The sequence below is a fragment of the Crocodylus siamensis genome, chromosome 2, assembly GCF_052110815.1.
Source record: "Crocodylus siamensis isolate JL-2025a chromosome 2, ASM5211081v1, whole genome shotgun sequence".
Lineage (NCBI taxonomy): Eukaryota > Metazoa > Chordata > Crocodylia > Crocodylidae > Crocodylus > Crocodylus siamensis.
In genome coordinates, this window is record NC_143396.1 from 142,645,349 (window position 1) to 142,666,951 (window position 21,603).

Below are 21,603 nucleotides of genomic sequence, written 5' to 3' on the forward strand. Positions count from 1 at the left end.
ACGCCGGTGGTGGTTTCCCTGAGGGAGGGAGCGGTGGTGCAGAGGGACTGGATCCCGAGGAGGTGTCTGATTCATCCTCGCTACCTGACAGGGTTGTGACCGGAGACCGGGTCCGATACTCAGCCAATTCAGAATTCCCCCCCTCATTAGACTCGGGGAGTACAGGCGGTCCTCCTCGAGTCTTTCCTTTAACAACCATCACATGAGACTTTACTAAGCATTTCTTAATCCAAGGTGGCTGATTTTGAACCACCCACAACCAACAATCGATATAAGGAAATTGATTCCAATATCCGTTCTGCATAACTATTTCATGGATAGCTATCACTTCTTTTACTACAAAGGATCCTTTTGGGGTCCAGTGGACCCCAAATGTTGGCCACTCGAGTTGACAAAACTTAATTAAATCACCCTTTTTCATCTTCACTCCATAATCTGCCTGCTTTCCAAATTTACTGAAGTGTTGTAATATACAACCTAAAGGCGCATCCGAGTCTTCTACACGGGAGCGACCCGCACCCATTGCCCACAAAAGTGCGTCCAACGCACACCAAATACCAAAAGATCCTAGTTACAGACGGTTCTCTTATACCAGGCCGAAAATTTCCCAGTATTAAACCAAATCGAACGTGTCTTTGTTCCCGGATCCAGACCAATAATATGTCTGGGGTTAGCCATCTGCTGCATAACACTTCTGCCCTCTCTGTAGGGAGCAGAGTGTTTTTTGAAACCTTGGCCATGGCTGATTAGCAGCTCCCTATTAGGGTGACTCCCTGAGGTAGCTGATGAGGGCATACCAATACCTAGTGTAGAGCCCCTGGCAGGAATTATCCAGTGCTCTGACTTGAAATGCAGAGAAGCTTCTTGAATTTGGATGAAAAAAAGTGTTCTCCCACAATGATGCTTTCTTTGAATACACTTGATTCTGCAGAGGCCTAGAGGTAGCTGAAGAGATTACCCTGGGCTGCCCTGGGAGTGCTGCTTCTCGTTTGCCTCTCACCTTCTCCCTGTCTGTTGAGAAGGTGGAGAGGAGAGATATAGCAGGGGAAGACAAAGTTATCCTGACCAGAGTCTGATGAGCTCTCTCCAGGGTGGGAGAGGGTTGCAGCCGGCTGGGCTGGGGGGAGGGGGGCGGTCTGCAACGTCAGCTACAAAAGGTGCTGCATTGCATTGCAAAGAAAGCTTTGGGGAAAAAAAATAATAACTTTTGCATTGCACCTCCCATAACAGTACAGCCTGCAGAGAAAAAAAACTGCCAGGGTTTCAGGAAAAAAAAGCTGGTTTGGACCTGTGGCAGCAGGTGTTAACCACAACCAATTCCACCTCCCCTCTCCTGTGACCATGCATATGAAATGCATTTTAATGCATTAAAGACTTACTAAAGTCTTTAAAGACTTGCTAAAGGCCCTGGAAGGTCCATGCATGGAGAAGTTTTGCAGGTTGCCTGCTTGCCACTGGTGGTGGGTGTGGCTGTTTAGTCTTTTTTCTTGCAAGACATGCTGGCTGAACCCTAGTATTTAACAAGCATTTGACCTCCCTCTGATAACAGTCCACCCTGCAACTCTTTGCAACTCTTTCCAGTAATGCCATGACTCCATAAAAACCCTCAGCCACAGATCCCCATGCTGAGGTGGGCACAGTCTCTGAAAATCACCTCCCCCCCGCACCAACTCATCTGAAAGAAGACATGACATAGATAGAGCAAAAATAAAATGCTTTATTCAAAAAAAGAGTGGTGTGGTGCTTTTTTTTTTTTTAACAAAAGAAGAAAAAAGATAATTAAAAAATAATGTAAATAGTAAGTAATATATTATTAAATTAACGAAGATTTAAAATAAATAAGGATATTTATTATAAGTATTATATAAAAGGGGGCTCTGCCTCCCTAGCACCTTTACACTATAAAATACATACAAAATATAGAAAAATAAAAAATAACAACTGCAAATCTGCACAATATAGGTCTTTTACTTTGTTCATTTTTTATTTTTACTGGTTGCTGACCCCAGCAAGTTCTGCCCACAAAAATTTTCTGCAGGGCAGGGGAAAGAGGAAGAGAAGTGGGGGGTTGGAGCGCAGTTGGAAAAATGGACTTCCCCCCCACATCTCCACAAAGTTGGTGGGACATGTTACCTAAATGTCACCCAGGATGCTGCATATCTTGGGCGTCAGGTCTGGTGGGCAGTGTCCTGCCCCTGGAGTTTTGGTCATAGTTCTGAAATAGAATGTGATGAAGTTCAGAAGGTTGCAATAGTGAAGGTAGTCATGTAACTACTCACTCCAAAGTTTCAAACTACTTGCAAGAAACTTACCATTACTGCTGCAGCTGTCATCTCGAGCTATGCCTACTGCAGTGGCAGCACATAGCAGGAGGCATGGGGGTGCAGGTGGAGGTACATGGGGCAGGAGGACATATGTTATAGGTGGCAGGGGTGGAAGAATTAAGAGGTGGGTAGTAAATTAAGGGAATATTGGCTTTCTCCCCCATTTTTTTTGTTAAAATAAAAACAAATAATTTGCAGACTTGACCCAAAACCCAACTACTCCACTGCATGCTGTGATGGAGGGGTGAGGAGTGAGTGAGGATAAAAACAAACAAACAAAGAAAAAAGAACATACAGCAGCACCTACTGGCTAAAGGCCAGAACAGAGTGCCACCTCATGGTGAAGGGTATTAATAAGAAATCTTTGGAGTCTCTGGCTGTTTCCATAGCTGGGGCGGGAGCACAGCAAAAATAATACATCTCCGCGTAGTGTTAGTTAAAGGTGCTAAACGTATTTTTAGAGCAACATGTCACAGGATAGCATCCCTAAGCACGGCCGTGGTCTCCTAAGACCCCTCAACCATGCCATTTTGGCCTGATGAGCACCCGCTTTTCTCACCTGCCATGTCTTGATGTAAATGTAATGTAGGGAGGCTGCCTTCATGCCCAGTCGAACATGGTCCTGATAGACTTCCCTGGACCCCATGGGTCCCCAGCCTTATGGGCTATATGCGTAGCTCCAACTGCCCCTTTACCATGGCCTAAGCCTCACAGATGGCATTGATGTTGTCCTGTCTAGGTCTCGCTGTGATTTGGCCCCCTTGTCCACTCTGGGCCCCCTGTAGCCCTAACTCTGTGCCTCACTGGCACCTGGGCCCTCTGCAGCCCTGCCTCTGTGCCCCTCTGGCACCGGGGTCTGTGTGCCCCCAAAATGCCATGCCCTTTCTGGCACTGGGGTCCCCACACCGCAGTGGGCCCCCAATGAGGCCTCCTCCTTCCCCAAATAGCCTTATGCAAACCACTGGTGTTGTAAAACAGCAATCAAACATAAGCCCCTGGGCTATAACGTAACGCAAGCTGCATAAGATGTGCTCTGTCCCTTTACAAGAAGCAGAACTTAGGCCTCTTCCCTTCACTTACTGTAGAAGGGCTCCTTCCCCCTTGGCCACCAGCAGAGAACTGCCTCCTAGTCCCTGTCCTGGGGTTTATATGGGCTCAGGGCCCTGCCCTTTCTGGCCAGCTGACCAGGTGCAGGCTAATTTCCTCATTAGCTAGCTCTCAGGGCAACCTGCACCTGGGCTCTTGTCTGGCTCTTTGGGCTCTCCACAGGCAGTTTCTGCTCTTCTAGGAGAAGGCACCTAAGTGCCCTGTGACACAGCGGGAAATCCCGTGTCTTGCAAACACAAAGGCAGTGCGTCAGCATTAACAGGAAATATCGTTTTATCTACATCTTCCTTTAGGTACCATCAGAGCTATTCAGTTCATAAGAAGATAAAATCTCTGTGTAATATATGTTTGCTGAGCATTCTGCCTAACCATCTATAGATATGCTGATCTGCCATTACTGCATTGTCTGAGAAATAGTTTTCATATCAAAGTAATGTTTCAGACGAAATGTATACTGCCTTTGTAAGAGTTAAATAATAGTCATATGCGTTTTTTCTCTTTTTTTTGTCATAGGAGGAGGATGTGGATGACAGATTTGGAGATTTAGATCTCAGAAATGATTCAGATATTCCTGAAGTTCCCCCATCAACAGACAGCACTCCAGAAATACTCAAAAGAGCTCTTTCTGGTGTATCTGCAAGGTATAGTAAAGTGAGATTCCTAACACATTTGGGACAAGAATGTTGAGAGTTGCTGACTAAATGTAATTATATTGCAAATTTAATTTCCTATGTGATAACCTTTCCACATATAACCTTTATTTTGGATCTATTATTATGGCTCTTTAGCTACATTTTTGCTTGAGTAACAGTTTTTATGAAATTAACATTTTCAGTACGCCACCCAAAGATTGCCTGGCTTCATCCATTATAAAGAAATAATTATTAAATAACTTTAACTTAACTTAAATGCTGAAGCATCACAGAGAGACAGGAGCAAGACACCAAAAACTGTGACTGATCTTAAGAAAATTAATTTTTTTGTCTTCATGTAATATGCTGGCTTTCTGGCCACCTTTAGTTAGTTGGAGTTATTTTGCACATTGCTAAAGAAGGAGGAATACAAATTTTTTTTATAGGTTAGCTTTACATTCACTTTTCCATCAACCTTTGTGCCTTTTATTGGGAGATAGTAACCAAATAATTAAGTGTAGCTGGGACCTAGCAAGCAATACCTATTTTATTTTATTTTTTCCCCATAGCTGGCAGGAGCCAAAGGGCATGCCTGTACTGCATCTCTAGTGTGTCTAGGCAGTGATGTTCCCAAGCATGTCCCATCTTCTTTCGTTTGCATTTGTCAGAGCCAAGAATACAATAGTGAAACTGCTCTGGGGTGTCACTGCATGCTGAAAACAGAAGTTTTGAAAGTGACTGTAGGGATCTACACCCACCATGGCTTCTGGGTTGTCAGCAGGAGGTTGGGTATGCTTGGAAGTGTACTGGAACAGGCGAGGAACATAGTGTAGACATATCAGTTGACTCATCATCTTCAGCAGTCCCTCACGGTTGAGGATGATTGTCTTCCATTATTGTCTTATCTGTGTGTCCGAAGATGGCTGATGAGGCCTATCTGGGATCAAAAGACTCTACTGCAGCTTGGATGTGTGTTTTTTGTGTGGGGTGGGTAGCGCTGGATTCTTGATTTGTTCCATGATGCTTTGTTTCTGCTGTTCCTGCTTTTCCATCTCCTGTAGTTGTTGTGAGGTTTCAAAGTACTGAGATCCCTACAGCAGACTTTCCCTGCATTTGGCACAGTCCTGGGGAATAGTTTCCCACAAGTTGACATCAGTGTTGCATTTTTTTAAGCTGGCCTTGAGGAATTCCCTGAAGTGCTTTCTCTGTTATCCTCTTGAGCATACACATTGCTGAGATGGGAGAATAAAACTTGCTTTGGATGTCTGGAGTTGGACATCTGGATGACATGGCTGGCCCAATGAAGTTGATGTTGGATAATCATTGCCTCAATACTCATGGGGTTTGCTTGCAGGAGAACGCTAACGTTGGTACATCTGTCTTCCCACTGGATTTGGAGGATCTTCCACACACAGCGTTGATGGTACTTCAACAACTTCAGATGTCGCCTGTACGTTGTACATGCCTTAGCTCCATACAGTGAGGTGGGAATTATGACTGCTTGATAAACCACAAGCTTGGTTTTGGATCTGATGTCACAATCTTCAAACACCCATTTCTTCAGGCACCCAGAGGCTGCACTTGCACGTGTGAGGTGATGTTGGATTTCTTTGCCAATTTCTTTTGCAAGAGATGGGTCTGAGATATGGGAAATAATGTTCTCCAGCGTCTCACCATGGATCTGGATTACTGGAGCTGGGGACCGTTCATTAGGAGCTTGTTGGTGGAGGACCTAAGTCTTCTGAATGTTAAGTGTCAGTCCCATTTTCTGGTATGCCTTGATAGAGGCATCAGCAATTTTCTGAAGGTTTGCTTCTGAGTGAGCACACACAACAGCATCATCAGTGTACTGGAGCTTAGTGATCAAGGTCAGGGAAGTCTTGGTATTGTCTTGGAGGTGGCTGAGATGAAACAGTTTACCATCTATTCAGTACTTTAGCTCCACTCTGACTGGAAGCTGTTAGTGCTCAGATCATGGCAAGGAATACAGTGTAACCTCATAAATCTGGATATCAAAAATCCGGGATTCTCAAAAATCCGGCACTTTTAAGCTTCCCTCTCTGCTCCCCTGGACACGGGAGGGGGAAGATTGCACATGGCGGCTGTCACTACCATCCATCACACTGTGTTACCACTCCGTGTGTGAACACTGCTCCAAGATCGGCCATCGCTCCCCCCACCCCCTGGACACAGAAGGGAAAGCTTGCACGCAGCAGCTACCACTGCCTCTACCATCCCATTCTGCGTGCAGCCACTGCTCCAGGACAGACTGCCGCTCCAACCTACCTCCACTGGATGTGGACAGGGAAGCTTGCATGTGGAGGCTGCTGCCACCATCCACCACTCCACTATGTGTGCGGCCACTGCTTCAGGACCGGCAGCCACTCCAGTTTCAAAAAACTGGAATTTTCAGATTTCCAGCACATGCTTGGTCCTGAGCATGCTGGATTTAGAAGTGTTGGAGGGATGACACAGCTTTGCTTAGCTCCTGTTTTAACCTCAGTCAGGTTAGCAATCAGGTCAAATGCAGAAATGTTTTATATGCACATGAAGCTAGCTGTAGAGACACAGTTCTTTCAAGCATAAAGCACTTTGTGTACTTGAGTCATATCCTTTCAGTGCATTCTGCTGTTGTATTTAACTGTGTGCAGTAGTCCAACTTAGGCATATCCAGAAGTGTCATAAGCTGATAACTGAAATGTGACAGGAGGACAATGTTATTCACTACATAAATATTCTAGAAGTAACTTACCACATCCAGCAACTCATTTTCTCAACAGTTAGCAACATAAGTGTTACTAAATCAGTTAAGCATAAACAGGCCTTCACTTGGCTTCATGAGTCCTTGCACATATACCCTCACCAGATTTAATACCTTCTAATTCAGGGGTTGGCAACCTCTCACCACTGTGGGCCACTGCCTGTGGCCCAGCCCCAACCATGACCTACCCAGCAATCAGCAGGTGCCACAAAAGGAATCTAGATAGACAAAGGCAGGCATTAGCATGTTGGGGATGCCTCCTTTGCTGCTTGGGTTGGAGTGTGCTGCTGATTCTTTGAACTGCTGTGGACCCGATCCAGTCTCTTCACAGTTTGCGTCTGGCCTGCAGGCTGTACGTTGCCTACCACTGCTCTAATTAGTTTAGTGATGCTTTAGTTTATAGTAGCTTTTTGTTTAGTATGTTATCTGCTTACATCTTGATGCCTGTCCCGAGAGTTAAGCATGAATACAAACTTGTAACACTTTTAGTGTCATTCTGCTACTGTCACAGAATGAGGACCAATAGCGCATGATCATTTTCAGATTCAGCTTACTAGGGTAAACATCTTGACGGACTTTGGGTCTCTAAATAGACATGTTCTAAATACTATTCAGAATCTGGTACCTCAGGCGTTAAAATCTGCTTTAGGTTATTAAATCATTTTTGGAGGGCACGGCTGTCAGTGCTTTGTGTGCAAAATACCGCTTTGTTGAAGGGTGGAGTCAAGGGTACTTGTTGGGATCATATTCTCTCTGATCATCTAATATGGAGGCAGGGCCTCTTTTTTATCTTGCAACAAAATCATTACCTGAACTGGAATTTTATTTAATTTTTTAAGAGCATCTAGATGAAGCACTCATAATCCGTCTCCCCCTCCTTAAAATATTATCCCTATTTTTATGGTGATCCAAAGAATCTTGCAGTTTGTGTTACATCTGGTAAAAGTTAAACGTTGAAGACGTGTCGTAATGGCAGATGGTTGGTTAGACTCCTTGAGGCTTGGCCTGTCTCTAATAAAGTTGGCTTTCCAGATGTGTCAAATGTGCTTCTTACCTATTTTTGTTCTAACTTCTGAGAGATGTAATATTCTCTTTTTTTAAGAAAGCGAGGCTTTTGTTTATGGTAAAGACTTACAGTGTTATGATGAGTACAACATTGTTAAAGCCTATTGCAGTGCAGTGGATTTTGTCTTTGTTGCCCTACCTTTGACAGCTTCATTTAAATGGCTTTAGTGACCACTAATGTATCATTAAATAAAATCCTTCAAAAGTAAATTACATGTCTAACAAACTTAAATTCAGTGTCGATTTTGAAGTTAATTAAGATGATGAATTTCTTTAATTAAATGTGTCTAGAAATGATTTTACCAGTGCAACAAGAAATGTATGAGGGAGGGAAATCTTTTTTGTTTTCTCTTTCATTTGGCAGTGGTCTGACCATGGTTAGCTTTACAGTTTTCTTTTTGCAGTCAGTGTACCCTCTTGTTAATGTCTGAAAATCCACCAAAATGAGGAAAGCAAAATGTATTGAAAAGCAGTATTATACAACCAGAAACATTTTCAAGGGACTTTGGGGGCAGGTGTAGTACCAGAAAATAATTTATCTTTTCTTTCCTTAAAAAAAAAAAAAACCCTAAATTTTTTGGTGACATTGTTTAAATAAAATATAAGATTTTTGGTTACCCCTAAAAGAGGTACCAGATCATCATTAATTCATTTCAAAGGTTGTATTCCTTTGCTAAACACATGTATTGAAAGCAACCTAGGTTTTTACTTAGCCATTTGTAATCCTTTAAAACAGGGCTTGTCAGCCAGGGGTTCCTGTACCCCTGGGGGTACTTGAGAAGGCCCCAGGGGGTACACGGCAGTGGTACAGAGAAGCAGGAGTACTTAGGAAGCATGCCACCATGTACCACTGCACAGTGGTGACGGGCAACAGCAGCACACTTCCCCTTCTTCTGCTGCTGCCTGCCACCATCCAAGTACCTTCCCCTGCTCATTGCCAAGGAACACCCTCCCCCCCACACTCATTAACTGGCTGCTAGGTGTCCAGGGGATACCTCCTCCAGGGGGTATAATCCAGGAAGGGTACCCACCAGAAGGGGTACACTCCTTTAAAAAGGTTGAAAAGCCCTACTTTAAAAAATATTACTGTGTTTATTTACATAGTGGACACATCTCTTTCCTGAAAATCAGCTATCCATTATGGGGGTTCATGACTTAAATGATAAAACTGATTTCCACGTTGGAATGGCAGCAGGCTGAACCCTGTGTCCCATGGGTAACGTCCTATTACCAGTGTCACTCCTCTTCTCCCTCCTACAGCTACAGGTTTAACCCTTTCTCAGCCACTTCTGAATTAGCAGTAGTTGTGCTGACTGGGCAACCAAGAGAAGGAGGGTGATGCTGATAATGGGACCCCATCCCTGCTGTATGCGGGCACAAGGTTCATTCTTGCCTGAGGGGTTGCTGTGCAGGGAAGACTCTGGAAAACTCTTTTTTTTCTTCATTTTGCCTTCTCAAAACAAGATATGTTGTATTTGGGGGGCGGGGTATGCAAGTAATTGTGGTGTATTTGTGGACATGCTTACATGTCCCTCCAGCACTTCGCTTGCTTCACTGGTTAGATTGTAGCTAGCTGCTGCAATGGAATAGAAAACAGGGACAAGTAGCCTACTGTACCTTCTCTTACACTCATATATCAGGACTGATGACCTTTGTGGTTTCAGTATTAACATGAGCACAGATCTCTTTCAAATTAGTCTATTTACCTGAATCCAAGACTACTTTAAATTGCAAAGACCCACCCTAGTAATTAGATTATATGCATGGAACATTTATAAATTTGTTATAGGTCATGTATAGGGTGTAATTATTGGCAGGTCCTCTTAAATTTACCTCCCTACCCCCACTGCTACAACAGGAAAAGCAGTGGTGGGGGTGGTGGCAAACAGTGGCAGGGGAAGTTAAGTAGCCTAACCCCTGCCCCTTGTCCTCCTCCCCCATTTGTTCCTCCTTCAGCAATATAATTTCTCTGGTTGAACACTAAATTAATCTATCTTTGAGTAGGTACTTAATTGTACAGGTTTTTTTAAATTGTCCTGATATATTTTCTTTGTAGATGGAAAAACTGGTGGATTCGTGGAATCTTAACTCTGCTTATGATTTTGTTGTTTTTCCTCATCATATACCTGGGATCTTTCATGCTGATGCTTCTTGTAAGTTTGTTGAATTTTTTTTTCCTATATCATATTTCATGTATTATGATTAATGAACAGAGAGAATAAATCTGTCTGAAAACAATTATATAGAACTTTCAGATTGATGAACAATTTGTCTTATGTTTAAATCTTAATATTTGTGAAAGGTGATAAATTGGTATTTATGGATGGGCTTTGGGGACTGCTGGACTTTTGTTGCTTTCAGTTACTGTAAATATTAAGACTCAATTTAGATTGAATTTAAATTAAATGAATAAAAAGCTGTAAAAATGGGAAATAGATATTACAGTAAATTTCCCTTTCTTAAAATGCTAATCTAGTTTCAGCCTTCCCCTTGCATATTTCCTATCTCCTCACATGGCCTTTTACTGTGTGTCATATTGTCTTCTTTTTTTGAAGGGTTATCATATAATCTGAGGAGAGATTCAAAGCAGAGCCAAGAAACTTACTTGTTAACTTCCACAATTTGCCATTTTAAGGCTAGGGAACGTAGGCAGTTTCTTTTTGTTAGGTTTGGCTGGAAAGTTAATGATACCAATGGGAGAAAGGGCCATAAGTGTCAAGTCCTACTCCTCACAGTTAGGACCCTGCAACAGGCTCCATTAGTGTTGGTCTCAGCAATTGAGCAGGATCCCCTTGAAGTTATGACTATCTACGGAGATACTCTCTGTACTAGTAGGTCCTTCGACAAGATCATTATCACTGGGCACATACCACACGTGCTATTAGCATGCAGCAATAAACTGGCACATATTGTGCCAGAGTTTATTGCTCCCAAGTGTGCCATTTGTACATGCACTTAGGACCGCAGCACATTATGCTGAGTCAGTCAGAGCAGTCTCAGCTGGCAGGGGACCTGGGGGGTCAGCCTGCCAGCCCAAAGCTGATCTGACCTTGCTCGATGTGCTGCAGAGGGGCTGACTGTGGCACAAGGGTGCTTCAGTGTGGGGCCAGTGCCCAACTGTTCCTTAAATATATTCTATCTATGGAATACAATGGGGGATGGGGTGGGGCATAGGCAGTGTGTGGGAGGGCACAGTTGGGGGCTGCAGCCCTGCATTGCCAAGATTGAGGTGGCAGTGGTGGCTTAACAAAGGAGGGAGGCAGTGCTCTCTATCCCTGCACGCCAGGCTGGTGCTGCTGGGGGCTGGGGACACTGCCCACCAGGGGCAACAGTGGTGGTGGCAGTGGCAGCGCCAGGCTTCTGATGGTGGTGACTCCCCGTGGCGGTGGCACGTGCCTTTTGGTGGTGGTGGCAGCGGCAGCACCAAGTCTGCTGGTCCAGCCACAGGCTGCAGCCCCATGCTCTGTGCCCCATGCCCCACAGAAATCTAGGGGGCCATGTACCCCCCCCAGTTCCTCTGATGCATCACGAGTGGGCATGCTTGAACTACCCCTGTGCCATCGGCAGGCCCACTGATGATGCAGAACTCGTTCGGGTTCACCAGAGCTTGGGCCCTGATGGTCCAGACTGGTCCTATGCCATTGGAGGCCCTTGATGGCACAGGAGCCATCTGGCCATGCCAGAGGTTGGTGCAGGGTCAATCTAGGCTATCTAGGACCAAGCTCTAGTGAGTCCAGACCAGCCCCTCTCCATCGGGGCAGGGGCCAAACTCCAGAAATCTGCCCCTGACTCTCTCTCTCTCATATACACGCACACACACACACACGCGAATCAATTAGTCTTTAGTGGCCTTACAGTTCTGTATCACTAATTAGTAAGTGCTTACAGTGAAATATGTTTTTATTACACAAATTACCATAAATTGATAAATTATCCCAGGAGACTAGAGAGAAATGCCTGGCAATTAAGGCATATTTCTATGGTGAGGTCTACTCTGTAGATGGCTTTAGATACAGCCAGAAATGTTTTTTGTTCTCAAGTGACTGCTATTAGTTTTGATGAACTTTTCTTGCAATGCTAAAAGCAGACTGTGAAAAATCTTTTAAGAATTCATACCTCATCAGCAATGTTCCTTTGTTTACCTCTTTTCTTCTGAGACACCATGGAAACATCAGAGAATACAGAAGAGGAGATCTAGCATGCCAGCCTCACCTATATCTTCATAATGGCCATTATCTGCTAAATGTCAGTTTTAATGAGACCCTTGATAGGTGCACATTAGGGGTGTGCAAAGCGGGCCCTATTTGATTCGGATTAGGACCAAATTGGGGACAGCAATTCCATTCGTTGATTTGGATTACTGTCCCTTATTCGATTTGGCCAAATCCGAATCTGAAGATTCGATGCTGATTCAGAGAATCAGTGATTCAGACATAGACACAGCTTTAAATGTTTTTTCTACATACCACAAGGTACCAGCACAGCTTGTGAATGCTGCAATGGTGGGGTGGATGGAGCGCGCCACAGGAGTACGGGGCGCCCCCCACGTGCTTGACGGCAGATCTGGAAATGGACTGGAATTACTTCTGATCCACTTCTGGGTTCACTGGGGAGCATGCTGGGTTGTCCCCCCCAGCTTAGCAATCAGCCACAGGGGGACCCTGGGTGCCTCTCTCATACCCAGGAGGCACCAGTCACCAAGCCAGGGGGTGCGGGGGGGCCCTGCACACTTCCTGGTCTGCTTCTGGGTCTGCTGCTGAGCGCACTAGGGAGACCCCTGCACTCCTGTGGGATACTCCATACTCTCTAGCATCACAGCTTTCACGAGCCACCTGGTACCTAGAGATAGGTAGAAGAAAACATGTAAAACTGTGTCTCTGTCCAAATCGCCGAATCTTTCCGAATCTCTCCAAATTGATTCGGAGGGTTTTGTTGTGATTCAGAAAGATTAAAGGGTCCTCTGATTTGATTCTGATTCAGAGATTCAGCCACTGAATTGTGCCAAATCTCCACCGAATTGAATTAGGGACCAAAGCTTTGCACAGCCCTACTGTGTAGTAGTATTGGCAAGATGGGAGTCCAGGATAGGAGCGATAGGAATATTGGCAAGATGGGAAACCAGGAAGGGTGGTCATTCCTAAAGGAAGTGATCCTTCGGGCACAGAGATGACCCCAGTGCAAGGGAAAGGGGCCAAAATATTTCCTTGGCTAAACAGAGAAATCTAAGGGAACCTAAGGGCAAAAAAAGAGGCATATACATGGTAGAAGCAGGGGGAAGCTACCAAGAAGGAATATACCTACTTGGCATGCACTCTTAGGGAGGTAGTTAGAAAGGCCAAAGCAACTATGGAGCTGAGGTTGGCAATACAAATTAAAGACAGCAAAAAGTATTTTTTTAGGTATGTAGGAAGTAAAAGGAAGGCACAGGGCTGCATAGGACCCCTACTGAACAAGCAGGAGCAATTAGTGACAGACAGCAGGGACAAGGCTGAGCTCTTCAATGAGTTCTTTGCCTCCGTGTTCTTGAACAAGGGTCAAGATAAGTCTCCTAACTGGTTCTTAGCTGGATGTCAGCGGGACACCAGCCTACCAGCTATCGATGCTGACTTGGTGCAGTCACTTGGATCGACTGGATGTGTTTAAGTCAGCAGACCCGAATGAACTGCATCCAAGAGTACTGAAGGAATTGGCCGATGTCATAGCAGAACCACTGGCATGGCTGTTTGCTCATGGTCCTCTGGTCAGGTGCCAGAGGACTGGAAAAAGGGCCCATGTGGTCCCTATTTTCAAGAAGGGGAGGAAGAAAGATCCAAGTAATTATAGGCCAGTCAGTCTCACCTCCATCCTTGGAAAAGTCTTTGAAAAAATTATTGAGGATCATATTTGTGTGAGTCCAGTGGGAAAAATAATGCAGCAGGGCAACCAGCATGGATTTGTTGCAGGTAGATCATGCGTGACTTATCTGGTTTAATTTTATGACCAGGTCACAAAACGTGTAGACAGAGTACAGGCGGATGTTGGTTTTTTGGATTTTAGGAAGGCCTTTGATAAGGTATCTCATTCCATTCTCATAAATAAATTAAGAGGCTGTGACTTAGATGTTTACATGGTCAGGTGGGTGGCACATGGGCTTGGGTGTTGCACCCAGAGAGTGGTAGGAGACAGGTCGTTATCAACCTGGAAGGATGTGGGTATTGGGGTTCTGCAGGGCTCAGCCCTCGGACTGTACTCTTCAGTGTCTTCCTCAGTGACTTGGATGTGGGCATGAAGTGTACTCTGTCCAAGTTTGTGTATGATACTAAATTGTGGGGTGAAGTGTACACTGTGGAAGGTAGGAAACAATTTCAGGCAGACCTGGACAGGTTGGAAAAGTGGGCAGAACACAAAAGGATGCAGTTCAACAAGACCAAATGCAGAGTGCTGCACCTAGGATGTAAAAATATCCAGCACTCCTACTGGCTGGGAAATGACCCTCTCAGCAATGCAGAAGCAAAAAGGGATCTTGGAGTCATAGTGGACTCCAGGATGAACATGAGTCGTCATCAGCAAAGCTAGCCGCACTTTATCATGCATAAGTAGATACATGACAAATAGAACCAAGAAAGTGATTCTTCCCCTCTGTGCAGCATTGGTCAGACTGTAGTTGGAGTACTGTGTCCAGTTTCGGATGCGGCACTTTGAGAAGGATGGGGATAATCTCGAAAGGGTCCAGAGGAGGGCCACTTGTATGGTTAAGGGTTTACAGGCCAAGCCGTATGAGGAGAGACTAAGGGATCTGGACCTCTTCAGCCTCTGCAAGAGAAGGCTGAGAGGTGATCTTGTGGCCACCTACAAATTCATTAGGGGGATGCAGCAAAGAATCAGAGATGCTCTATTCACTGGGGTGCCTCTTGGGGTAACATGGAGCAATGGTCACAAACTGACAGAGAACAGATTTAGGCTAGATATCAGGAAAAACTTCTTCATGGTAAGGGTGGGCAAAATTTGGAATGGGCTTCCAGAGGAGGTGGTGCTCTCCTCTATGTTGGGGAGCTTTAAGAGAAGGCTGGATGGGCATCTGGCTGGGGTCATATGTCCCCCACACTCTTTCCTGCCCAGGCAGAACTCGATTATCTGTTGAGGTCCCTTCCAGACCCTAGCATCTATGAATCTACTGCCCACCAATCATTTCCTCATATCTTGCTTCCCTTTCTATTCCATTGAAATGAAGAAAAAGTCCGTTCAAACATCAACTCTCAGTAAAATTTATCTAATCAAAACTAAACTCAGACAGTGAAAGCAAAGTCCAGATTTATGACCTTTCTTATCAATTAGCGTCATTCTCATCAATGACATTTTCTTTGCATCTGTTGGGTCACATAGTATAATCATGAAACAGTATTTATCTCTGATGTCTTCAGGCAAGTCTATAGACAATTCACTCCCTGAGAAACACAGTTTTAGAGATGCTTCTCTCAGTTTCTTGAATCCGAATGAATTCTTTGAGTTTGCCAGTCCTGCAACTGGTGGAAAAAGATATATATAAGAAAGTTGTCCTCAAAATTTTTAGGCTTGATGTACCCCTCAATCAACTTGAGACACTCGTTGGAAAATTCTGGGTCCAGATTCTGGGTCCTTGTTTTTATTTGTTGTTTTAACTACAGAAAAAAATAATAGAACGACTCTTCCATTGCAGAGACCTCAGAAAGACCACAGGGAGGTCAAAATGTTTTTAACATTGTTTGAAATCTCTGGGTTTATCTTGCGGATCCTGTTTGCACACCTAACAGTGCTAGCATTGTGTGATACCCCATGCCATCCTTGAAAAGATAGCAGTACACCCCAAGGTGCAGTAGCACTCTGGGTGAGAAGCACGGGTGTAGGAGTGACCTTCTTTCCTCATATAACAACAAAATAGGTGCATCATTACTGGGTTGTGGAGCTTATTTGGATGAATGGATGTGTGATACAGGCTACTTGAACTCCATGAGTCATTGCTTCATTTCAGCATGCTAGCGCAGAACCCAAAGCAGTGCAGAGTGTAAACACTTTCTATCAGTCATTCAGAACCAGCCCAAATGAATCATGTCAACATAACAGTATGCAGTATAAATAAGGCCCTATGAAATTTGTAACGGAAGTGGGCTGCACTAAGGTTTAATTTTGCAGGTTTTCCCATGTGCACCCCTGGTTCTGATTGGTGGAGGGTACCTTCTTGCGGCATACTTCTGATCAGCAGGGAAGCGAAAACTGCGGTTTTAAACATGGTGCTGTTTTTGCCTCCCTGTCAGTCAGCAGTAAGCAGTGGGGCTGCTGGGGCCTCGTCGGCCAATCAGTGGTGGGGAGGCAAAAGTGGTGCCATGTTTAAAATTGTGGCTTTTGCTTCCCAGCCAATCAGGAGTGAGCCACAAGCAGGGCCCCTCCACTAGTCAATGGCGGGGAGGGGCACATGGGGGAACCTGCAAGATTAAAGGAGCTGCACTGCAGTCCACTTCCAACGTGAATCCAGTAGGACCTTAAGCATAACCAGCAGGGAAGTTAGTGTTCTGGATATTAAGCCGAAGCAATAAGATTCTGGAATTGGTGCATATACACATATTATGCATATGTACACACACATACACACATTATAAAATCATTATAACTTTGATTCACTTGCTGCATTCTTAGAGCATAGTTGCCAGCAATCTCAGCAGACTTTTCTCCAGGAAATAGGAGTTCCATGTCTTTGGGATAAAGGTCATTCATCTGAGGACCGCTGGGAAAACCCAGACTATATTGTAACCCTAATGTTAAGTACCTGTGAATTGCCTGAACATGTTGCTCCAGAACAACAGGGACTAAATCAAGTTAATTACCATTCAAGATACATGTGTAGGCGTCTATCCCTGTTTTGATGTTAGTCAAAGCACAGAACAGGATTAAACCCAACCTGTTTTTAGTTTGAAAGGGCTAGTGAGCATCTACTCACCATTGCGAGACTTTGCTTTAGTGTTCACAGTTATAGCAAAACCTCCATTTGAACTTTTTCCCTTATGCTTTTCTGCTTGCCTAGGAAGGTGGCTTCTCTTATGGGTATAATGTCAGAAAGGAAGGCAAGAGAATTGAGAGCATGTAATGGGATCTACCACTTGCAGTAGGAGTGGCATCTCCTTGTGATCACTGTAGTTTGGCTCCTTATACTTTGGTATTCCTGGGTATACCACCTCCCCCTCCTCTCTCCTCCTGTCTTCCCCTCCATGCCTTTGGTGGTGGTGGTATACTCTGCCTCTAGACAACGTGTGGTCCTGGGTGCCTTGCTTTCCCACTCTGCCCTGTCTCTCAGGGTGCTGACAGCCTGACACTGTTCACTGGGCCTCTGTCAATCTGCCAATCTGGCAAGAAGTTAGGCCCCTCTATGGGGCATCTTTCGTAGCCTAATTCCCTTCTCTTCAGCCACTCCTGAAGCTCACTGCCTAAACAGCAAACATCAAGCCAAACACAAATGCAATTAAGTGTGGTTGTGGGGTCCTTTCTCTAATCTGCCCCCCAAGCTTGTCCTGCTAGCTTCTCTCAGCTTGGGCTCTCATGGGCCTGCTCACAGTTCCTTCTCCAGTCCCTGGTATTGCTTCTTTGTTTCAGGAGCAGAGAGCTCCTTTGATTAGCAGTCATGGTCAATCTCCAGCTCCTCACAATACTTTACAGAGCTCCCAGCAGTGAGCCCTTTCTCCAGCTCTGCCTAGGTCAAGACTGCCATCCATGCCTCAAGTGCAGGGATTATATATATAGCCCCTGGCTGCTTCTCCTTTTGCGCTGAGGGTACCTCCGCAGACCATTATCTAATCAACTGTCCATTATCTGGGGCTCTGCAGCTTTCTACCTCTACTGCCTAGCCCTGCTCTCAGTAGGAGAGAGCTTGGCCCCTGTTATCAGACCCCCCTTACTGTATTTTATCATGAAGTTTTTGTTAGGCAACACCTAAAGCTTCTTCCAACAGTAGTTTCCTGAATTCAGCCTTAATCTGTATTCTTTCCCAAGATGCAGACACATCATGAAAAAATGCAAATATGTTCCTTAGATGTCAGGAGGGTCTTGCCCTTTTACTTGGAAAGAACAAGACTTTTCTAGTAGTCTCCTAGACTTTTTTCCCCCTCTTATTTAGATTATGAAAGGTGATGCAATTTTTATGCAGTCATTCAAAGTTAATCTCTGATTGTATTCTCTTTTCCCCTGAAATTTCTAAGACATGACCCAGAAAATGATGGGGCATATTCTGTTAGCACCCAAAATGCCTTACTGGCCTTCCTTTCAAATGACTCCTATTATCATGTGTTAGGCTGCAACCTACCTTTATAAAACATTATGCACTAGTACAGGCATCTCCTGGGATGCTTTTTTTGTTGAAAGTCCTTTAGTCAGTAAAGATTCTGAGCAGTTACCAGTTGGCTTTCGGAGCCATCCTGAGTAGACTATGTATGGGGACTAGTACTTTGAAGAAAGAAAAGTGAGCTCCACTTACAGTAACTAGAGTCCTTTGAGAAGTGTTGTCTTCATGTATACTCCACGACCTTCCCTACCTACCATCTGCTACAGATTGCTTATTTATTCTAGGGACTTGAAGTAGAGAAAGGACGTGCCACTCTTCATACTTTCAGTATGGTGCACAAAGATAACTATGGTGCATTGTGTGGACCAAATGGATACTGCTAGTGAACTCTTCAGTTTCAGTTGCATACTTTCTCTTGTTCCTATTTTTCTACTTTTTGGGGTAGAAGATAGTTTTCGGAATTTATTGTAAATAAGGTCTGAAGGAGTATGTACTTATGCCAAGAGCTATACTATGTATTCTTGAAAAAAATAAGACTTGTGTTAGTACAGCTTTGGAAAAAGTTCTGTCATTTTATTAACACAGTGCACTTATGTTTGCTAAAATTCACTCTTGATTAATCTGATGGTAAAAATGGGTCTTTCTGAAGGAACCTTATATGCTAGGTTTAAAATTGTTGCTAATACAAATTTTTCCTGAAATAGTGGTAACAAAGGAGAAAATCAGCTGGACTCTCAGAGAAACTCAAGTACTTCCAGCAAATCAATTCAACTTCTACTTAAATATTTGTGGGCTGTCTTTTAATCCATCCAAAATATCACAGGTAGCAGTTTTTTGTTTGTAGAAGTAATAGACCAACTGATTTATTTTTCTACTCTTGAAAGAAATGCTCAGATGTTATATTTAATATTTCTTCTGACCATTTCTATATACAGCTATTATACTTTTATAGTATCTACATTATGTGATACAATTTTTTTATGACTCAGAAATTATTTTAGAAAATATTACATTTTTACTTTGAGAAATAAGACTAGAAGCTGTTTTGAAGCACCAAAATGCAGAGTTATTGTATCTTTTAAGGCTGATGATTTTGACACTGTCTCTAGATGTCAAAGTATTTGTTTTTGTTTTTACATGACCCACTTAGAAACACCTCTTAGAAGATGTGACATGCTGAGCTACTGGAATGTTGTTTTGCCAGTATTTTTATGTTCTTTATTACATCCTGTCGACATTTTATCTTGTAAGTTTCCCCTAAATCTGGAAAATGCTGTAATTTATTTTCTGAATGATTGGAGAGTTTCTTCCCTGTAATAAATTCTTTGAATAAAAAGTATATTTGTGTTTGAATTTGTTCACTTTTTCCTTTAAGTGTCCAATTGCTATTCTGGCAGTGTTATAATCAGGAAGAAAAAGAAACGTGTTTGTTTTGCAACATGATTTAATATCTTTACTTTCTGAGGTGTGTATACTCCAAGGCTTAACTGTCAAGCCTTGAAGCCAAACGTGTTCGAGCTCACAAAATGAACTTGTTCCTATGTTATACCACATATCAGCAGCTTCAAGATTCAAGTCTTCTGACATTATTATAAAGCAGGAGAGCTCAAGCTCTGGCTCATGACATGAGCCCTGTCAGTTGCCCCACAGGTTGTCCCCCAGGTCCAGAAATTTGGCAGTGGAGGAGAGGTGGCAGTGTTAATACTCACTCTCCTGCTGCCAGATTTCCAGTCTGTGGGGAGTCTATGGGGCTGGAGTGTCATGGGGCTCACAGCTGTGCATAGCACCCCCCCCCCATTGTGCTGCATTGAACTGCATATTGAAATTCTTCCCACTCACGCACACTGTGCTGCCCTAAACTGTATTGCATATGACCCACTGTACAGCATCATGCCTGCGGGCACCTGGCACCCTCCTCTGCTCCATAAGAAGGGGGGCATGCTGCCTCACTGTGCACCACCCCAGGTTGGGGGTAGGAAGGAAAAGTAGGAGGAGCCTGGCACCCTCGGCTACTGCTGTAACCAGAGCAATGGGAGAGCAGTGTCTGGGCAGGAGCCTGGAGGCTACAAAATCTAACCCCTTATGAGCTGTGAATTGGACAGCCCTGCAGTAGATGATTTATTTTACTTGCTTCCAGAATTGAGTAGGAGCAGGTAAAAGAGTGGGATCCAGATAGCAAGACATTTAGAGGGTAAAAATTGAAATACTGTCTGTACTGCAACAAAGCATCTTGTGAGTTAACATTTTAAGTAACAAGGTGATAAATATGACAAATGTTAAGCATGTCAAGTAAAGTTGTAGTAGTGTTGTTGCAATGATGTTTGTGACACCAAACTTTTTCACATTAATGCTTAATATTGTTTTAATAAACATGTCATTTAATTTTCAGCATGGGCAAAGCCTTAGAGATACATGAACTTTAATGTTAACATTCACTGAAGTGCATAAAGGTCACTGAAACTGGAGTCAGGTGCCAAATTTCTGTTCCTTTTCAATGGGAGTTGAGCACTTTATTTCTCTTTTCATCTTTGAAAATCTTCTCTCTCATCTAAATAAAAAAATTAATATGGCAGAAGAGCTTGGGATACTGCTTTGCAGAGAAAGCTTCCTACCTGTCATTGCAAGTGTATTTGTCAAACCTTTTTTAAAAACTTAACTTCACTGAGTTTTTTTAAATATATTAAAACCAGCCCTAACATTCCTTTCTGCAGAGTGACTCAGGTTCTCCGTTCATTCAAAAGTGGTTCCATTTCACCTTGTAATCCCTTGAAATCGCTCAAGCTCCTTATTCAATGACATTATAGCAGTAAGATACATTCTTGAACCAGGTTCTAATATTTGTTACTGTTTTTAGAAAATTGTATGTGCAGATAATTCTTTGTTTTCTTTAATTTAGGTCTTGAGCATCCAAGTAAAGTGTTTCCATGAAATCATTACAATAGGCTACAGAGTCTATCATTCCTATGATTTACCATGGTTTAGAACCCTAAGCTGGTAAGTAACACATGAGAATTTCAATCAGTGGAGATTAAGGTTAAGCTCTCCATATCCTGTAACACGGAAAAATAGCTTTGTGGCTAAAGTACAGGCTTGGGACTTGGGAGATCTGCTTTGTATACATGCCTCTATTGTCCTGTACATGTGTAACCTTGAACAAGTCAGTTGGCCTTTCATAGCCCTAGTTTCTCCCAGCTTTACCATGTATTTACATGTTTAGAGTAATAAAGTTGGAATGAGGCCCATGTGCAATAATATGCTGTATACTTTTCACTCTATGATTAAATATGCACAGTTGAGTTAACTGAGATAAGCAGCCCCTGTTTATAGGAACGTACGAAATGCCATAATGGTTTGCATGGAAAGTCCATCCAGTCCACTATGGTTTTTTTGGCAAGTAGCAGGTACTGGAGGCTTCTGAAGAAGATAGAA

At 43.6% G+C, this 21,603-nt stretch overlaps 1 protein-coding gene across 6 annotated transcripts in view; it reads left to right on the forward strand.

The window, feature by feature from the left end:
• The window catches only part of CDS1 (CDP-diacylglycerol synthase 1), a 101,215-nt gene that overhangs the window by 42,890 nt on the left and 36,722 nt on the right, over positions 1–21,603 (forward strand). For all 6 annotated transcript variants that reach the window (XM_090036989.1, XM_090036991.1, XM_090036992.1 and 3 more), the window contains 3 exons: positions 3,945–4,072; positions 9,946–10,042; positions 21,071–21,168. In XM_090036989.1, coding sequence (XP_089893115.1) covers positions 3,945–4,072; positions 9,946–10,042; positions 21,071–21,168 — 323 coding nt within the window. The remainder of the gene's footprint in view (positions 1–3,944; positions 4,073–9,945; positions 10,043–21,070; positions 21,169–21,603) is intronic.